The 17,164-nt window shown below is 56.9% G+C and overlaps 1 protein-coding gene across 1 annotated transcript in view; it reads left to right on the top strand.

Moving 5' to 3' along the window:
* The window catches only part of SRC (SRC proto-oncogene, non-receptor tyrosine kinase), a 51,339-nt gene extending 41,024 nt beyond the window's left edge, over positions 1-10,315 (top strand). Inside the window, exons 8-14 of the mRNA XM_049650823.1 lie at positions 1,030-1,179; positions 2,631-2,786; positions 4,225-4,404; positions 6,001-6,077; positions 6,802-6,955; positions 7,048-7,179; positions 7,474-10,315. Of these exons, the coding sequence (XP_049506780.1) occupies positions 1,030-1,179; positions 2,631-2,786; positions 4,225-4,404; positions 6,001-6,077; positions 6,802-6,955; positions 7,048-7,179; positions 7,474-7,682 (1,058 nt within the window). The 3' untranslated portion in view covers positions 7,683-10,315. The remainder of the gene's footprint in view (positions 1-1,029; positions 1,180-2,630; positions 2,787-4,224; positions 4,405-6,000; positions 6,078-6,801; positions 6,956-7,047; positions 7,180-7,473) is intronic.
* Positions 10,316-17,164: the final 6,849 nt, after the last annotated feature.

Below are 17,164 nucleotides of genomic sequence, written 5' to 3'. Positions count from 1 at the left end.
GGCTGGCTTCAGACTCAGGCCGCTGGCATCCATGTGTATGTGGCCTGGGCCATCTGTTAGTCATGGTTGCCTATTGCAGGCTTTAGAGACCTGGTTACAGTCCTCTGTGCCTGACTTGCTGGGTGACCTGAGGCCAGCTGCTTTCCCTATCCAGAGAGCCCATGGGCTGTGGGGGCTGGGGTTCTAGCATGATGGCTCCTACCTTCTGAAAAGGGCCTTCTCTGGCTGTTGGAGCCTTTACCCCAGGCCTCTCTTGGGCTCAGGTTAACAAAGGCTCCTAGCCAGGCCTGCTAGGCGGGAGGAAACTTTTCCAGCCAAAAACTTTTCCAGGCTTAAGAGAGGCAGGGAGGAGGCCACCAGGGCTGGCCCATCTTTGCCTTGTCAGCCTGTAGGCCACACCCAGCACATGGCCTCCTGCCCATGACTGCTGCAACCTTAGCCAGCCACCCGCTCCTGCCTGATCGTGGAGTCTTCAGGAAGGTGTGAGGAGTGCCCCACATAGAGAGTGCCCTTGTGAGAGAGGAAGCAGTTAAGCCAGGGACACAGCCACGAGACCATTCCTGGCTCCTAGCAAACATTTGCTGAGCACCTACTATGTGCCAGGCCCTCTTATATGTGGTCTCCAATCTTCCCAGCATCTCTGCGAGTAGCCCCATTGTGCAGAGGACGAAACTGAGGCCCAGAGACTGGCCCAAGCGACTTACTTGTCCGGGTCACACAGTTGGGATATACACTCAGGCCTGGGAGATCTTGCAGGCACCTCAGCACCCGGCTGAGGTGCCTGGGGAGGTTCTCTGATCAGGTGTTCCTTTGCTCACTTGGCCCTGCCTTGGTGGCTGCCTGAGGGCTGGGTGCTCAGAGACAGGGCGGACTGGACCTGTCTGTGCCCCGGGCTGGGGCTGCGCCTGCGCCTCTGGCCTCCCTGTCTACCTGTGCTGGGCGGGCACAGAACTGCACTTAGTGCTGTGGCCTGGGGGCGGGGTGTGCTGGGCGAGGGGGTCACGGCTCCTCTCTGACCCTGCCTTGCAGGCGCCTACTGCCTCTCCGTGTCCGATTTCGACAACGCCAAGGGCCTCAATGTGAAGCATTACAAGATCCGCAAGCTGGACAGCGGTGGCTTCTACATCACCTCCCGCACCCAGTTCAACAGTCTGCAGCAGCTGGTGGCCTACTACTCCAGTGAGGGCGGGGCAGAGTGGGCGCTGGGCCTGGGGCTCAGCCCTCCTCCGGGGACCCTTTGGAGGGGGCTTTGGGGCCAACAAGGGCTGGGGCTTCTGTTATCCTGAGAGTGTTGGGTCTTGCTCCCCTCCCTCCTTCTTCCTCCTGCCCCTCCTTCCTTTCTTCTCTCTCCCTTCCCCCTCCCCTCTCCCTCCCCCTCTTTTTCCTCCTCTTTCCTCCCCATCCCCTCCCCCCACCATGCCCACCCTCCTCTTTCTCCTTCTCTGCAGCTGGCTGGGGAGGAGGGCTGCCTGGAGGGGAGCAGGGAAGGGAGGGGGCTTAGGCCGGTGTCGTTTGTTTCTGCAGCCCTAGGACCGGTCTGAACCGGTTACTGGGAGAGGAGGGGGCGGCTAGACCGACTGCAGCAGAGGGAGAGAGAGCAGCAGGGCAGGCGGAGGGAGCGAGGGCTCCCGGTACACACCACACCGGGGCTCAGGTTGTGGGTGTGGGCGTGTGTGCATTATCCGGACGCTTCAGGGCTTCCCCCGGGGCAATGGGGTCTGTGTGTACTTGTGTGGGCGGGTCTCTGTGGGTGCCTGTGTGCATGTGGCTGTGGCCGTGGCGTCTGTGTGCAGGTGCGGCCCATCGTGAGAGTGCCAGCAACTCCCCATCCTGTGCCACCTCCTTCTCTGTCAGCTGGGCCCCCCGACACCCTCTACCATCTGCCACCCCTCTGTCCCCTTGGCCACCATCGTAGGGTTCATTCTGAACACTGCTCCCCCACATTAGAACCCTCCAGAGATTACCTTGGAATCTCAGGATAAAGATCCCCACGTGGCCTCCAAGGCCTCGGCTGCTGTAAACCTTGCCGGCCTCCCTGCCTTACCCGGGGCCCCCTTTCCCCGTTCATTCCCCTGCAGCCCCTCTGGCCTCCTTTCAGTTCCTACAACCCAGAGGCTTGTTCCTCTCTCAGGGCCTTTTGCCCCTGCAAAGTGGTCTCAGTCCACCACTCACTCCCCTGCAGATCGAAGCTCAGGCACCACTTCCTCTGAGAAGCCTTCCAAGACTCCACCCAGCCCACCTGCTGTTGCACACACTGCTCTCCTTGCTCATGCTCATGGTCCTGGGAGGTGATTAGGGGAAGTTGGGCTCCCCCTGCCCTGTGAGCTCCCTGAGGGCAGGATTCCACTGGACTTGTCCCGCACTGCATCCTTGGGACTCACCTGGGTGGCTGCCCTTTCAGGTCCGATGAACGTATGAATGAATAACTCAGCGAGCAGATGCGCGAGTCAGTGTGGGCCTGTGTGGGGGATGAGGGTGTGTAACGCACAGGTGTGGATGCCTGGCCTCGAGGGCATCCCGTGTGTCCCTTGTGCATGCCACGTGTATGTCTACACACACACACACCGTGGGACAGGGAGGCCCCAGGGCAGACACCCTGCTGAACCCTACCTCCCCGCCTCTGTCCTCAGAACATGCCGACGGCCTCTGCCACCGCCTCACCACCGTGTGCCCCACGTCCAAGCCACAGACTCAGGGCCTGGCCAAAGACGCCTGGGAGATCCCCCGGGAGTCCCTGCGGCTGGAGGTCAAGCTGGGCCAGGGCTGTTTCGGAGAGGTGTGGATGGGTAAGGCCTCGCCCCTGCCCCCTCAGAGGGAATCACCGTCCCTTGTGGGGCTTTGGTGTCTGCACTCGAGAGCCGGGCAGATGCCCATCCCCTGGGACATCTCCAGGCCCCATTGCCCTCCCCCTCCCACACCCTTTACCTCCGCAAGTCACGGTCACCTCTGCTGAACAGTGGGCTCCGTTTTCAGTGTGGAGCCCCCCTCACCACCACACACCTCTAAGGACCCTGGCGTCATTTGGCCAAGGGCTGCTCAGGGCTGGGCATCCTGATTCCCCGAAGACCCACTGCGCAGTCTGGGACAGGTGGCTCGGCTCGGAGCCTTGGTCTTCCTCGGGGTGCAAGGAGGGTGGGGAAGATAGGAACCACCTGTGGGGTGTGAGAGACCGCTGGCCCGGCATGCGTCCACGCATTAGCGCTTCGCCGTGGGAAGAGAAGCCTCAACTCGCACAGGGGGTGCTTGGCAGTGCAGTCTGGCATGTTCTGGGCCTGTTAACAGTCTCCCGTCTGACCCTGGAGTAAAGGCAAAACTGTCCTTGAAAACAAACACCGTGCAGCCCTGAAAAAAACCCAGGCCGCCTTCTGCTGACGCAGAGGAATCAGGGCGGTTGGCGTGAGGCAGGCATGACAGTTGTGAGCTGGTGGCTTCTGCAGGGGACTTGCCGCGTGCCGTCGTGTAAGCCGAGTGTTCACCTGGCATCACCGTCTCCACTCTCCTCCCTTCAGGGGAGAGCAGAGAGGCTTCCTGGGTGGAAGGCCCTGCAGGCACCAAGGCCTGGAGGCTGGAGGTCAGGCCAAGTCAGGAAAGGTGTTGGGCTGGGGACAGGGGCGAGGGATGAGAAGCCAGTTCCTCAGCACAGCCACAAAAGGAGCACACGAGCAAAGCCTGGAGAAATCCCTGGTATCAGCTGCTCTGGTGGCTGCAGAACTCATTCCTGGCTTGGGTGTGTGGTAACGAGCCGCGGCTGCCCCGGGTAGACTCATGGAGTGCCAGGTACAGGTCCCCAGACCTGTGCCGCGAGGGCCTCGGGAACAGGCCTGGGCCCCAGCCCTCAGATGGGGGCCCAGGGACTGGGAGGAATGGACCTAGGGCTACTCAGCAAAGGCCCTTGGGTCCAGCTGGGACAAGAACTCAGATTAAACACACTGGTCTAGAGTACAGCTTCCCCAAGGCCTCCCAGTTTGAAAACCAGACAATAATAAAATGACAGCTGCGGCTAAATGAGCCCTCATAGTGGGCTTGGCCCAGTGCCTCAGATCTCATTTAATTCTATAGGTGGGGACACTGAGGCTCAGAAAGGGGCTGGACCTTGGCGGGGCTTGTCACGTGGCTGGGGAGGCCAGAGCTGAAACTGGTACCCGGGCAGGCAGATCCTGGGTCCCAGTGGTACAGGAATAGGGGGGGCCTTCACTGAGGCAGCCTTTACCCCTACCCATACAGGGACCTGGAATGGAACCACCAGGGTGGCCATCAAAACCCTGAAGCCAGGCACAATGTCTCCAGAGGCCTTTCTGCAGGAGGCCCAGGTCATGAAGAAACTAAGGCACGAGAAATTGGTGCAGCTGTATGCCGTGGTGTCTGAGGAGCCCATCTACATTGTCACGGAGTACATGAGCAAGGGTGAGGCCTGAGCGACCAGCACAGAGATGTGTGACAGTCCCTTGCTAGGCAGGAGGGGACACACTTCACTTCCCCCCAGATGTAGTGTGTACATTTTATTATTTTATTTTATTTTATTATTATTTTTAAATTTTTTTTAATGTGTATTTATTTTTGAGAGAGAGAGCGAGCGCTTGAGCAGGGAAAGGGCAGAGTGAGAGGGAGACACAGAATCCGAAGCAGGCTCCAGGCTCCGAGCTGTCAGCACAGAGCCTGACGCAGGGCTCAAACGCACGAACTGTGAGATCACGACCTGAGCCGAAGTTGGGTGCTCAACCGACTGAGCCACCCAGGCACCCCTTATTTTTTTGTTTTTTAGAGAGAGTGTGAGCTGGGGAAAGAGGCAGAGGGGGAGAGAGAGAGAGAGAGAGAGAGAGAGAGAGAGAGAGAGAGAAAATATCTTAGGCTCCACGCTCAGCATGGAACTCGATCCCACGACCCTGGGATCATGACCTGAGCTGAAGTCAAGAGTCTGATGCTCAGCTGACTGAGCCCCCCATGCGACCCCTAGAGTGTACATTTTATTTTTATTTAAATAATTTTTTTTTAACGTTTATTTTTTGAGAGAGACAGAGTGTGAGCGGGGGAGGGGCAGAGAGAGAGGGAGACAGAATCCAAAACAGGCTCGAGGCTCCTAGCTGTCAGCACAGAGCCTGACGCGGGGCTCGAACCCACGACCGTGAGATAGTGACCTGAGCCGAAGTCAATCGCTTAACCGACTGAGCCACCCAGACGTCCCTAGAGTGTACATTTTGAAAGGTGGAATGGCATAGAACCAACTTGTCGTGTCAATGGAAAGTCAAACCAAAGGTGGCCTTTCTCATTTTGTTTTTAATAATTTCCCACAATGCATCTTGGCTCCCCAGTTTGCTGGTTTTCTAAAGCCATTTGCCATTATGTGGCTGAAAGAAAAGTCCCCCAACCCTCCAAGCTGAGCCACTTCTAGATCAAGCCCCTGGCTTGACCTTTACCTAATTTTTAAATTAATTAAATGTTTCAAAATTCCGCTTTTGGGAGGTATAATTTACAAACGATAACATACACCATGCTAAGTGTCCAGTTCTGTGAGTTTTAACAAATGGACACGGTGTACCCCTTACCACACTCAAGATGCAGGAGATCTCCGTCACCCCGGAAAGCTCCCTTATTTTCCTTTGCAGACGGTACCCTCCAGCCCTAAACCCAGGCAATAACTGATATGCCTTCTGTCACCATAGCTCTGTTTATTCTAGAGGTTCACATATTTCATCTTCTACATCCAAGCGTCGCCCTTATCACCTGTGTCAGTAGTTTGTTCCTTTTTTTATTGCCGGGTAGTGGTAGTGCGGTACGGGGATGGGCCACGGCTTCTGTTCTCCTGGAGGTGGACATTTGGCTGTTTCCCGTCCTGCTTTGCCTTCTGAGTGACAGATGCTGAGTGAGGCTTTGTTCCGAGATGGGTTCGCGTGAAATCTGCTGTGCCGCTTGAAGCAGGGCTGGCCGGCCCAGGTGGGCAGGATGTGTGGGGATCTCTGCTTCCTGGCTCAGGGAAGACAGGGCTGCTTTCTCTCTGTCCAGGGAGTTTGCTGGACTTTCTCAAGGGGGAGACAGGCAAGTACCTGCGGCTGCCACAGCTGGTGGACATGGCTGCTCAGGTGAGTCAGCCCCGCCCACCTCCCACGGCCTTGGCCCTAGAGCACTCAGACCCACCTAGCTCAGCCCCCTCCAGGCAGCCTGCCTTGACTGCTGCCCACACTCTCTGATCTCACCACATTTACTACGGGGACCACCTATACGTGCTGTGAGTGGTGGTTCTGGGCAGAGCTTGAAAGAGCCCTTAGCTGGGCGTCAGGAGTCAGGGATGCCTGTGGGGCCTCACACCTCAGTTTTCTTCTCTGTAAAGGTTGTTCAGTCACTCAACAAACCTGCATTGGTACTTGCTTGCTGTAGGTGGTGCTCAACAATCATTTCCTCGTTAATCCTTATCACAATCAGGGGAGGTAGGGATGGCCCTTATTCCATTTGACACATGAGAAAACTGAGGTTCGGAGGGGACTCGGCACAGCAGGCAGGACCTGGCACTCATCTGTATCTGTGGGGCACCTGGGGCCTGCCTCTTCATCGTCACCCTGCTTCCTGGGCGGTATCTTGTCTTGTGCTTCCCCTTTGCCCTCGCCCTTTGTCCCGCGTTCCCTCTTCCCGCTGAACTCTGGTCCTGCTTTTGTGCCAACGGTGTTTGTTGTAAGCTGACTTCGCTTGCCTGAGGGCTGGCAAGGGCAGGGCATTTGGCTCCCGACCCTGGGCACGTGACTCGTGACCTGGAAGGGGGCACGGGGTGGTCCCTGAGCCTGAGCCGGGTCCCCTGGGTTCTGCCTGCAGATCGCCTCGGGCATGGCCTACGTGGAGCGGATGAACTACGTGCACCGGGACCTCCGTGCTGCCAACATTCTGGTTGGAGAGAACCTCGTGTGCAAAGTGGCCGACTTCGGGCTGGCTCGGCTCATCGAAGACAATGAATACACCGCCCGGCAAGGTGGGCAGGGCCTGGGTCGGTGCCAGAGGGCCCTCTGCAGGCACCGTCATGACGTTCTGCTGAGCCTCCCCTGAACTTTCTCCCTCCCGCAGGTGCCAAATTCCCCATCAAGTGGACGGCTCCAGAAGCGGCCCTGTACGGCCGGTTCACCATCAAGTCAGATGTGTGGTCCTTTGGGATCCTGCTGACGGAGCTCACAACAAAGGGACGGGTGCCCTACCCTGGTAAGAGGGCTCCTCGTGGCCCATCTTTGTTCCCTGAACCCCTCTGCCCTGGTGACCTGGGGCAAGCCATACCCCTTCCCAGGCCTCAGTTTCCTCATCTGTAGAACGAAGAGGTTGAGCATCTGATCTTAGAATCTCTCTGGTCAGGGCTCTCAGCCCCTGGGAGGCGACTTACCCACGGTCACACCCGCTCTGTCCTAGCCTGGAGGCACTCTCGGTTGTCCTCCTCACATCTTCCCCCCGCCCCACTTTCCTCACCTGAGCCAGCCTCCTCATACCTCCTTCTACCCACAGGGATGGTCAACCGTGAGGTGCTGGACCAGGTGGAGCGGGGCTACCGGATGCCCTGCCCGCCTGAGTGTCCCGAGTCCCTGCATGACCTCATGTGCCAGTGCTGGCGGAAGGAACCGGAAGAGCGGCCCACCTTCGAGTACCTGCAGGCCTTCTTAGAGGACTACTTCACGTCCACCGAGCCCCAGTACCAGCCTGGAGAGAACCTATAGGGAGCACACTACAGGGCCAGACTGGCCTCTTGGCTTGGATCCTGGGCTGGGTGGCCCCTGATGGAGGGTCTTGCCTCCCTCTGCCTGCCCGCATCGATCCCCTCTGTGGGGCTGAATTGCCAGTGATGAGGCCCCTCCCTCTTTTGTGGCATGGAAGGGCTTGGGGCCTGGGGCAGCCTTGAGGACAGGGTTTAAGGCTGGCACAGTGACTGCGTCCCGGCACCTGCTCCAGCCATATGCGTCCTCCCTGCCTTCCCTCCTGGAGCTCTGTGTGTCTCAGCAGGAGGAACCGGGAAGAAGGACGGGCTGAGGGCACCCTTTGTCAGCCTCAGTCTGCTCCTCACGTTGACTCCTTAACACTTCCACGTCGCCCCACGTCTGCCTCCAGAGCTGGCCGAAGAGCCTTTCCAAAGAGGAGTGATGGGCGCCTGGCCCTCGGCCTGCCCGCCACCCTGCCCTTTGCCGTCCATTTCTGAAACACCTGTTGGTGGAAGCTGCTGGGTCCAGACCCCTCTGCCGTGGCTCCCAGGCTGGGCAGCTGAGGCTGAGCTTGACTTGATGATGGTGGGTGGGGTGGGCACCCCCCTCCAATCCTGTTCTTAGACCCAAGGGACCCTTCGAGATCACCAGTTCCTTGCCCTCGTAGCACCCATGGGGAAACAGTCCAGAGAGGGGATGTGACTTGCCCACGACCACAGAACAGTTCAGGGTTGAGGTGGGTTTGGAACCCGGTGCTCCCTCTGTCTTCCTCAGGAACCAACAAGATTGTCCTTGGAGGCACCATGGACAGACTGGGGCAGCCCAGGGGACCAGGGGCCTGAGGCTGAGTTAGAGATAACAGAGCCTTGCTGCCGCTGCCTGACTGGCGGGACTGTTGTGGAGGGAGGGAGTGGAGACGGGCGTAGGGCGCAGCTGAATGAGGGGTGACCATGCCAGTGTCGGGGAGTAGATGTCGATCAGAGTGGGAGTGTTTTTTTCATCCTTGGAGCTAGCCAGCCATGAAAGAGAGTGAGCTCCCAGGCTCCGGAGGCAATCAAACCGAAGTACAAGATCCACGTGGTTGGGTGGTCCTGGCCTCAGGAGGGAACCCCAGGTTCTCCTTCCCCCATTTGTCCTGTGTCATTTCAATGCCTGGCCCCTGCTGCCCTCCCTCAGTTAGCACCCCTTAACCCATGAGTAGGAGAGGAGTTCCTATGCTGGGGGGTGGTGGGTGTCGAGTTCAAGTGTCCACTGCCATGCACCAGGCCTGGCTTTGTGACCTCGGGTGGCCCCCTCCTTCCTGTCTGGGCTGCAGCGTCTGCCTCCACGTGTGGCCGTGGCCTCTGCGACTTCTCTGCTCCAGACCCTGTGGCCTGGCGTAACCTTGGTGAGCCCAGCCTGGGGCGTCGGGAGACTCTGGCCCTCGCTCTAATGTTTGGCCTTAGGGTATGTGGCGACTCCTCCCTGGGCCTCAGGTACCCCATCTTAAAAGGGGTGGCCGACAGTTTGTGGGCATCTTGCCAGGGCCCCTATGTGTGTGTGTATGTGTGTTATGTGTGTGCACGTGTGTGTCCATATTTAACATGTAAAAATGCTCCCCCGCTCTGTTGCCCAGACATGTTGTACATTTCACTCACAGCCCCCCATCACAGCAATAACATTCCCGCTGCCAGGGGCTCTCGAGCCAGCCGGGCCCTGCCAGCGGGAAAGGAGGCCAAGCGGTGCCTGCCTATGAAATTTCAACTTTTCCTTTCATACATGTTTATTACGCAAGTCTGCCGTCCGTCCCGGTCAAATCTGGGCTTGCTTACCCCGGCGCACTCTCAAGTCCCCTTACGGCTGCCTGGGGCCCTTTGTATAAGGTGTCCTAATACTGTTCTTCTTTTTTTTTTTTTTTTTAAATAAACAGTGTTTTGTAGATTTCAGATGACTATGCAGAGGCCTAGGGGACCCCCGGCTCTGGGCAGGGCCTGGGGGTCCCGAATTCCACGGCCCAGGCTTGGGGGGAGGGGGGATCCAGAATTGGTTGTAAATACTTTGCATATTGTCTGATTAAACACGAACAGACCTCAAAGTGTGGCCTGTGGTTTACTGGGCATCCACTGTGTGCTGGAGAATGAGAGGGGTGAACTGTGAGGACAGACTGTAGTCAGAGGGGCCTTTATTCGGGCTGCACTGGTGGCCAGCGGGCTTCAGGCCAGGGGGAGACATGATCAGATTGGAGACAGCCACTTGGGCATGTGGCTGTGTGTGCGCCAGCACCTCTGTTTGGGGAGTGGGCACATCTGGCAGGAGTTTCGCTTGTGTCTGAGATGCACCGGGGGAAGCCAGGACTCCCAAAGTGTGAGCAGTTCAGGACGCAGATGCCCCAGGGGGATGGTGGCAGTGGACAGTCTGGGGGCCAGGTGGGGCTGTTGGGCCTGGGTGGGGTTGCAAATGTGCTTAAGGGGAGATGTGGCCGTGTGTATGCTGTGTTGTTTCCCAGGAGCGCTGGGCTGGGCTGGGGCTCTATCCACAAAAGTCCTGGGCACTCTAGGGAAAAATCCAAAGACCTTTCCTCTCCTCCCTTTTCCCCCACCACTGAAGGGACACAACCGGGCAGTTCATTTGCAACAGTCTTTACGAAGAAATTTATTTTACATCACATGGCACATGCATCTGTGTGTCACCTCTGGCCGTCATAATAGTCTAATTAAAAACAAATTTCAAGATTAGGACATTTCTCTCTGCAGTAGTATTTCCACAAGCCAAAAACCATAGTATCCAAGTCAGAATGGACACGCAGAGATGCACACACAGGAGCAGGGATGTATGTGTTTGTGGCTGAGCCTTCTGTTTGCTCCTAGGAGTGTGTGCCTTTGTGTTTGTGTGGGTATGTGCCTGGGCCAGTTTGCTCGTGGGCATCTGTGTTGGTGTGTGGACACGCGTCCTGGTGGTCTGTGAATCTGGGTTCCCGGCAGTGTGTGCCTAGCTGTATGAACCTTCATATTCACCTGGGTCTGTGACCGGGAGGTTGGACATCTGTTTGCCCAGGGCTGTGTGCATCTGTATACACACATATCCGGGTTGTGTGCCAGCCTGTGAGTTCCCGGGGTGAGTGTGTATGTGGGCATCGATGGGGTATGAAGCCAGCGAGTCTGTTTTCTCCGGATCAGTGTGCGGGATTTGTGTGTATTACATGGACACGTGCCATAGTTGGTGCCTGAGGTTCGGGCTCCCGGGGCCAGTTTACAGCTGGGTTCTGTGGGCTCGGAGGGCACACAGGGCACTGGCCACTCCTGGCAGGGCCCAGGTGTGCCTGGGTGGGTTGGGGGAGCTCAGGAACGTGTGCCAGCAGGCCAGGGATGTGCCCCATCCCCGAAAAGGATGGGGACAAAGTGATCCCCCCTGCCGGCAGGTGGGGACTACACTTGAGCCGTGCTGGGGGGCGGTCGAGAACCGCGTGGGGAAAGGCTCTGAGCCCCCTTTCTCTGCACCTCTCTGTCTATCTTGCTCCGTGTTTCTCTGTGTTTATCTCCCTCTGTGCCTCTCCGTCTGTCTGTCTCTCAATCTCCTGCCTCCAGCTCTCTGTCTGGCCCTGGCTCTCTGTCTCAACACTTTTTTTTGTTTCTTCCTATTCCCCCCCCCCCCCCCCCCCCCCCCGACACTTCTCCATAGTTCCCAGTGTGTTTCTGTGTGCTTCTGATTTTCTTTCTGTCTCTGTTTCTACGTGTGTCTCTATGTTTCAGGCTGTTGCTGGTTTCTCTTTTTCTCTGTGCCTGGCTGCTGTCTCTTTCCCTAGTTTCTCTATCTACAGATTTTCTTGCTTGTCAATCTCTCTGACTTCTGATTCTTCCTCAGGCCTTCCCACACCCCATGCTTTTGCCCAAGCTCTTTCCACTGTGGAGAATACCCTTGCTTTTCCCTCTGCAACCTGGAAAACTCCTATTCATCCTTCAAGACACATCTCAGAGGCCACAGACCACCTCTTGGAGCTTTCCCTGACCCCCTGAAACTTGCAAGGGTTGTTGTGTCAGTCCACACAGCTCACCCGCTGGTACAAGAGCTTGAGGGACCAGGGAAGGTCGAGCTGATGCACCCAGATCTGGCCCACGTGTCCGGTCAGGGAAGGGAGGCAAGAAAGCTGGTTCCATCTCTCCCACCTCTTGTCTCTGGCTCCTTCTCTGGTTTTGACTCCCTCACGCTGGGCCTCTGTCCAGTTCGCTTTTGCTCGTCGCGAGAGAGACAGAGTGGAGAGGTGAGAGATGTGCAGTCTGGGCGACCACCGTCCCGTAGCCCCTCTGCTCCTCCTGCAGCCCTCTCCTGATTCTAACCCACTTCCGGGGACTGGAGACCCTGGGACCCCCGAGTCCTCTCCACCTTCCTTTCCTGATTTCAGTGGTTTTTCTCTTATTCTGCATATATTTTTTTCTCTGAGGAAAATGAGATGTCTTCCCTCATGGAGAAAATAGTATATATTCCTTATGGCGGAGTAGGAAAGATACAGAAAAGCACACACACAGACAGACCTTAATCTGTGCCCCAGACTCCATCCAGCCCGCCCAGAAAGGGTGGGGCACGTGTCTGTGTCCCAGGTCCATTCAGACCCGTCATCTGTTCTCTGCCCATTGGCCTCTGTGTCTCCTTGTCTCTGTCTGTCTCAGAGGGAGTCTGTCTGTCCTCTGGCTCACATTCGCTGGCTCTCCCTGTGGGCTGCTGGCCTGGTCACTCTTTCATACGTATGAAACTCTTCCCAGGCCCTGTGCTGAAGGTGTGCGTGCGCGCGCGCGCACACACACACACACACACACACACACGACGCACGCGCACGCGAGGTCCATCGTCTGCATTTTCTCTTATCTCATCTTTCATTTTTTCCCTTGCGGGCTCCAAAAAAGCTGCGGTTTGCAGAGAGAAAAAGAGACACTAACAGAGACGGAAACACAGAGACAGAGATGGCAACAGCCAGGCAGAGGGGTCTGGGGGTCAGGTTGGTGCCGTGGTGGGGGGAGGGAGACGGAGCTCTGCCCATGTGTCTGTTGTTCATCCGGTCCTCGCCGTCCCCAGCCCTCCACACCCGAGGGCCTTTCCCACCCAGTGCCCGGACCTGTGCTTCCCTCACAGTGTGACCCACGGGATCCTGGATCTGTGTCTCCCCACCTAGCTCTGCCAGCCTGTCCATCTGTCTGTCTTCTGTCTGCTTCTGCGTACCCCGATGCCTCCCCCTTGCTGTGGTCTCATTAAATGTTCATCTTTGTCTTGGTCCCATCCCCCCGGGTGGGGTGCGTCCGTGTGTCCACATGTGTGTGGCCGATCTCTGTGCCACTGGGTCTGTCTCTGCCTCCCACCTCCACGTGTCTGCATTTTTCTTAGTGCGCTCCTTCCCCGTGACTCCTGGGACTTGGCCTCTGGGGTGCATTTTTGCTCAGTCCCCATCCTGGCCCCAGACTTAGTCCCGTGCTCCCTCCAGCCTCGGCTTCAAGGCCTCCGTCCTGGTCGGTTTCCCTGGCGACCACGCCCCGGACACCTCCTCTTTAAATGTCCCAAACTCAACTCACCTGTGTGCTCCCGCAGAGGGGCCCGTTAGGCCTTCGGTGGGCCCCAGTTAGCTTTGCCTTCGTGAGCCCCTTCCTCCGTAAGAAACATTCAAAATTATATTACAATATTGCTGTAAAGTCAAATATGTGAATATATATTAAAGTGTTGTTTGAGGGGCGTGTGGCTGGCTCAGTTGACGGAACGTACGACTGTCCATCTCTGGGCTGTGAGTTTGAGCCCCATGTTGGGTGTAGAGTTTACTTAAAAAAAAAAGAGTTAAAAGTTTATTTGTCTTCTTCTTCTTTTTTTTTCACTTTATTTACTTATTTTGAGAGAGAGAGCAAGCAGGACAGGGGCAGAGAGAGAGGGAGAGACAATCCCAAGCAGAGAGCACAGAGCCCTACTTGGGGCTTGAACTCATGAACCATGAGATCACGACCTGAGCTGAAATCAAGAGTCAGACGCTTAACCGACTGAGCCACCAGGTGCCCCTATTTGTCTTCTGATTTTAAGAAAAATTAAAATGTTTTGTGGGCCCCTAAAGTACTGTGGGCTGTAGATTTACTGGGCATGTCCTCTGTGCCAGGCCTGGTAAATGCTGCTCCTGGCACATTATGTGTCCTCTTAACCTGCTATCTTCTCTGTTCTTTCTTCTGCATTCTGCCCCCTGTGGTTTGCCCTTGACCTCAGTGTGAGTGCATCAAAGCAAGGTGACCTGTGTCAGCCCCTCCCCCACTGTCTCTGTCTGTCTCTGTCCAGCTCTCTCTTGCCCTAGCAGGTTTGTCCCTTTCTCTGGGGTCCCTCTGTTAATTCACTTATTCTCCCAACACGTGGCCCTCCTGTCTGTGTGTCCGGCAGGGAGCAGGTGTCTGGCTCCCCCTCTGTCCCGAAGGCCTTCTGGCCTCCTGGCTCTGTATGCTTGTCGAATTTCTGGTGCAGGCTGTGCTCCTGCACCCCGGCCCCTTGCCCTGGGCTAGAGGGTCAGTGTTCTCTCTCACTCCCACCCAAGTGCTCTGCCCCCCCAGTCTCCGTCGTCATTATTCCAGGGGCGCCTGCTCTACTCTCCACCTCATCCCTCCCCCCTCCCCTTTTACCCTCTGCCTTCGGTCCACATTCACCCTGCTGCTCTCTAACTTTGCCTTCGCTCAGGTGTGTGAGCATCCGATCCCTCCCTGGCCCATTGGACCAGTTTCCACGAGGCACCTGCTGTGGGTCCGGCCCTGGCTGGGCTGGCGGTTCAGGGGTGAGGGATACCCTGTGTGGGACAGATGAGCAGAACAGATGGTCCTGGGAGAGTAGGGGTGGGGTTCTGAGTGTGAACAGAGGGTCCGGAGGGCTCCCCGGGGAGGCAGAGCTGAGGGAGGCCTGGGGGCCAGGAGTACCAGGTGGGGGAGGAGGGCAAAGAACAAAGGCCGGGAGGGGGGAGGTGGCCGAGCTGGGCCGGGCTGGCCATCGAGTCACCACATCCTCTGTCTCCTGGGGCTGTGATCGTGTGTGAGGCAGCCGGCCCGACAGACATCCGGACGGACACTGGGAGAGAGCGAGAGAGGCCCATGGAAAGCTCCTGCTTTTTCTGTGTTTATCTCCCATCTCGCTCCTCTCCTCTCCTCTCTGGGACTTATCCGAGTCTTATCTCTTCTCTGGGCTTCCTACGTTTGTCTACGTGCGCGTGTGTATGTGGCACGTGTGTGGCCTGTGTTGCGTGTGGATGGGGTGCGTGTGGCATATGGTCCCGTCCTGACTCCCTCACTGTTGCCCGAGTCCAGCAGGGGCTGTGCGGCCCGTGCATGCGTGCGGACGCCTCTTTCATTCCTTCTGACTTAAACGTCATTTGTGCCGCTCTGAAGAGGCAGCCCCGGGGGGGGGGGGGGGGTTAGGGGCCCCCCTCTCTTCCTCAGCCCAGCCTTCTCTTCAGCCTTGTCATTCAGTCGCCGTCTCGGGTTTTCTCTTTCCAAACTCCTCTCTTGGGGTCGTGCTTCCGGTGGACTTGAGACTCATGTGTCCTGCTTGCACTTGTGTCTGTCTGTCACCTCTCCCTCCCACACACTTTCTCCTTTTCTCTCTTTGTTTTCCTGTCTTTCTTTGTCTGTGCGTCTCTGCCTCTGAGCTTTAGCTTAACTCTTTGTGTTCCCCAGCATTAGGTAGTTTTCCCACTCAGATGTGACTGCACAGTCGTGTGTGTGTGTGTGTGTGTGTGTGTGTGTGTGTGAGAGAGAGAGAGAGAGAGAGAGATCTCCTCTCACCCTTTTGCTCTCTACTCGAAATCCCCTCTCCGGCTCCATCTGGATTTTTCAAGACACTCTGGTTATCTGTCTCTCTCCAACTTCCCCCAAACTCTCTCTTTTTCTCCTTCCACCTCCAGCTCTGAGGCTCTGTGTCCGGCATTTGCTTTCACTCTGTAGACAAGCATATGGTGATCTGCGTCTCCATCCATCAGTCTGTGTGTCTGAGAGTGATTTCTAGGCCCTTTTCCTAACCCCCCTTCCTGGGCCCACTGGTGTCTCCCCCTGCACACCGCTGGGCCCTCTCAGCACCTACACCGGCCTCCGTCTCTCTCCCCTGCCCTTCTGTGTGAGCTCCTGGGCCCTTCGCCACCTCCCACCCCAGCCCCTGCACCCCTCAAGGCCCACCCCAGCCTCAGCACCATCCCCACCCACTGCCCCCACATGCCTGCTTCACTGTCCCCAACAGGTCACCCTGACCAGGCCATTCCGTGGCGGTAGAATGCTCCAGGAGCCCCCAGCCTCGGGTGTCTCTAGCTCAAGGGGCCAATGTTGGTGATTTCCTTCCTGCCCCATGGGACCCCCTCCTAATTCAGGTCTCTCCGGGAGTCTCTCTTTCCGTGGGAGGGTCTAGGCATCAGTGTTTCTTGGTCACATTACCTTTTTACGTTCCTTTTCATCAGACTTTGTCAGGCTCTGTTCTTACCTGGGCATCGTTGTGTGTGTGTGTGTGTGTGTGTGTGTGTGTGTCCCCGTTCTTCCCTCCCCATCTGACACATACCTCTTTCCTTCTGTCTCTTATCGTCTTTCTCTCATTAAAAAATAATGTAACTGGGGCGCCTGGGTGGCTCAGTCGGTTAAGCGGCCGACTTCGGCTCAGGTCATGATCTCGCGGTCAGTGAGTTCGAGCCCCGCGTCGGGCTCTGTGCTGACAGCTCAGAGCCTGGAGCCTGTTTCAGATTCTGTGTCTCCCTCTCTCTGACCCTCCCCCGTTCATGCTCTGTCTCTCTCTGTCTCAAAAATAAATAAACGTTAAAAAAATTTTTTTGAAAAAAAAAAATGTAACTTCCATACCATAAAATGCACAAATCTTAAGGGAAAAACCTCAGTGAATGCCACCCGTGTCTACACCTGTGGACCCACTTTCCCGAGCCAGACCCGGACCTCGCAGCCCCCAGCAGCTTCCTTCTCACGCGACCACCCGCCCCCACCAAGGGAACCGCTGTTCTGACCACTTCTGTTTACTCTCGTTGCTTTACGTCGTTGTGTGCATGTGTGATGTTCTGTCTGTCTTAGAACTCTCTTAGCTGTTGCTTCCCTTCTGGGAGTCCCTCATCTTTGTTCCTTCCTTCGGTCACAATTGAGTCCCTCCAAAGACAGGCTGTATGTCTAACGCCCTGCCTTCCCTCTCTCTTGCTCCCTCTGCTTCGTAGCTAAGTCATTATTGAATTCTGCTTCAATTCTGTGCGTCACTGCAGGAGTGTGTGTGTGTGTGTGTGTGTGTGTGTGTGTGTCCCCGCTCACCCACTGTCTCCCCCTCACTCACTGCTTCTCCCACCTCTGCCTCTCTCTCCTCTCCTGCTCCTGGGGGCTCCATCTAGATTTTTCCAGGTGGGTCTGGCTCTGTTTCTCTCTCTCTCTCCTCCTTTCTTCCCTCGCTGTCCCCGAGGGGCGGGTGAGAGCTGGCTGGCACCGTGCCTGTGTGCGTGTCCACCTCTGCCGCAGCTCTGGCCTCGCCCCCTCCCGCTGCCCCTCGCACCTCCC

The sequence above is a fragment of the Panthera uncia genome, assembly GCF_023721935.1.
Source record: "Panthera uncia isolate 11264 chromosome A3 unlocalized genomic scaffold, Puncia_PCG_1.0 HiC_scaffold_11, whole genome shotgun sequence".
Classification (NCBI taxonomy): domain Eukaryota; kingdom Metazoa; phylum Chordata; class Mammalia; order Carnivora; family Felidae; genus Panthera; species Panthera uncia.
This window is presented reverse-complemented; position numbering and strand designations above follow the sequence as displayed.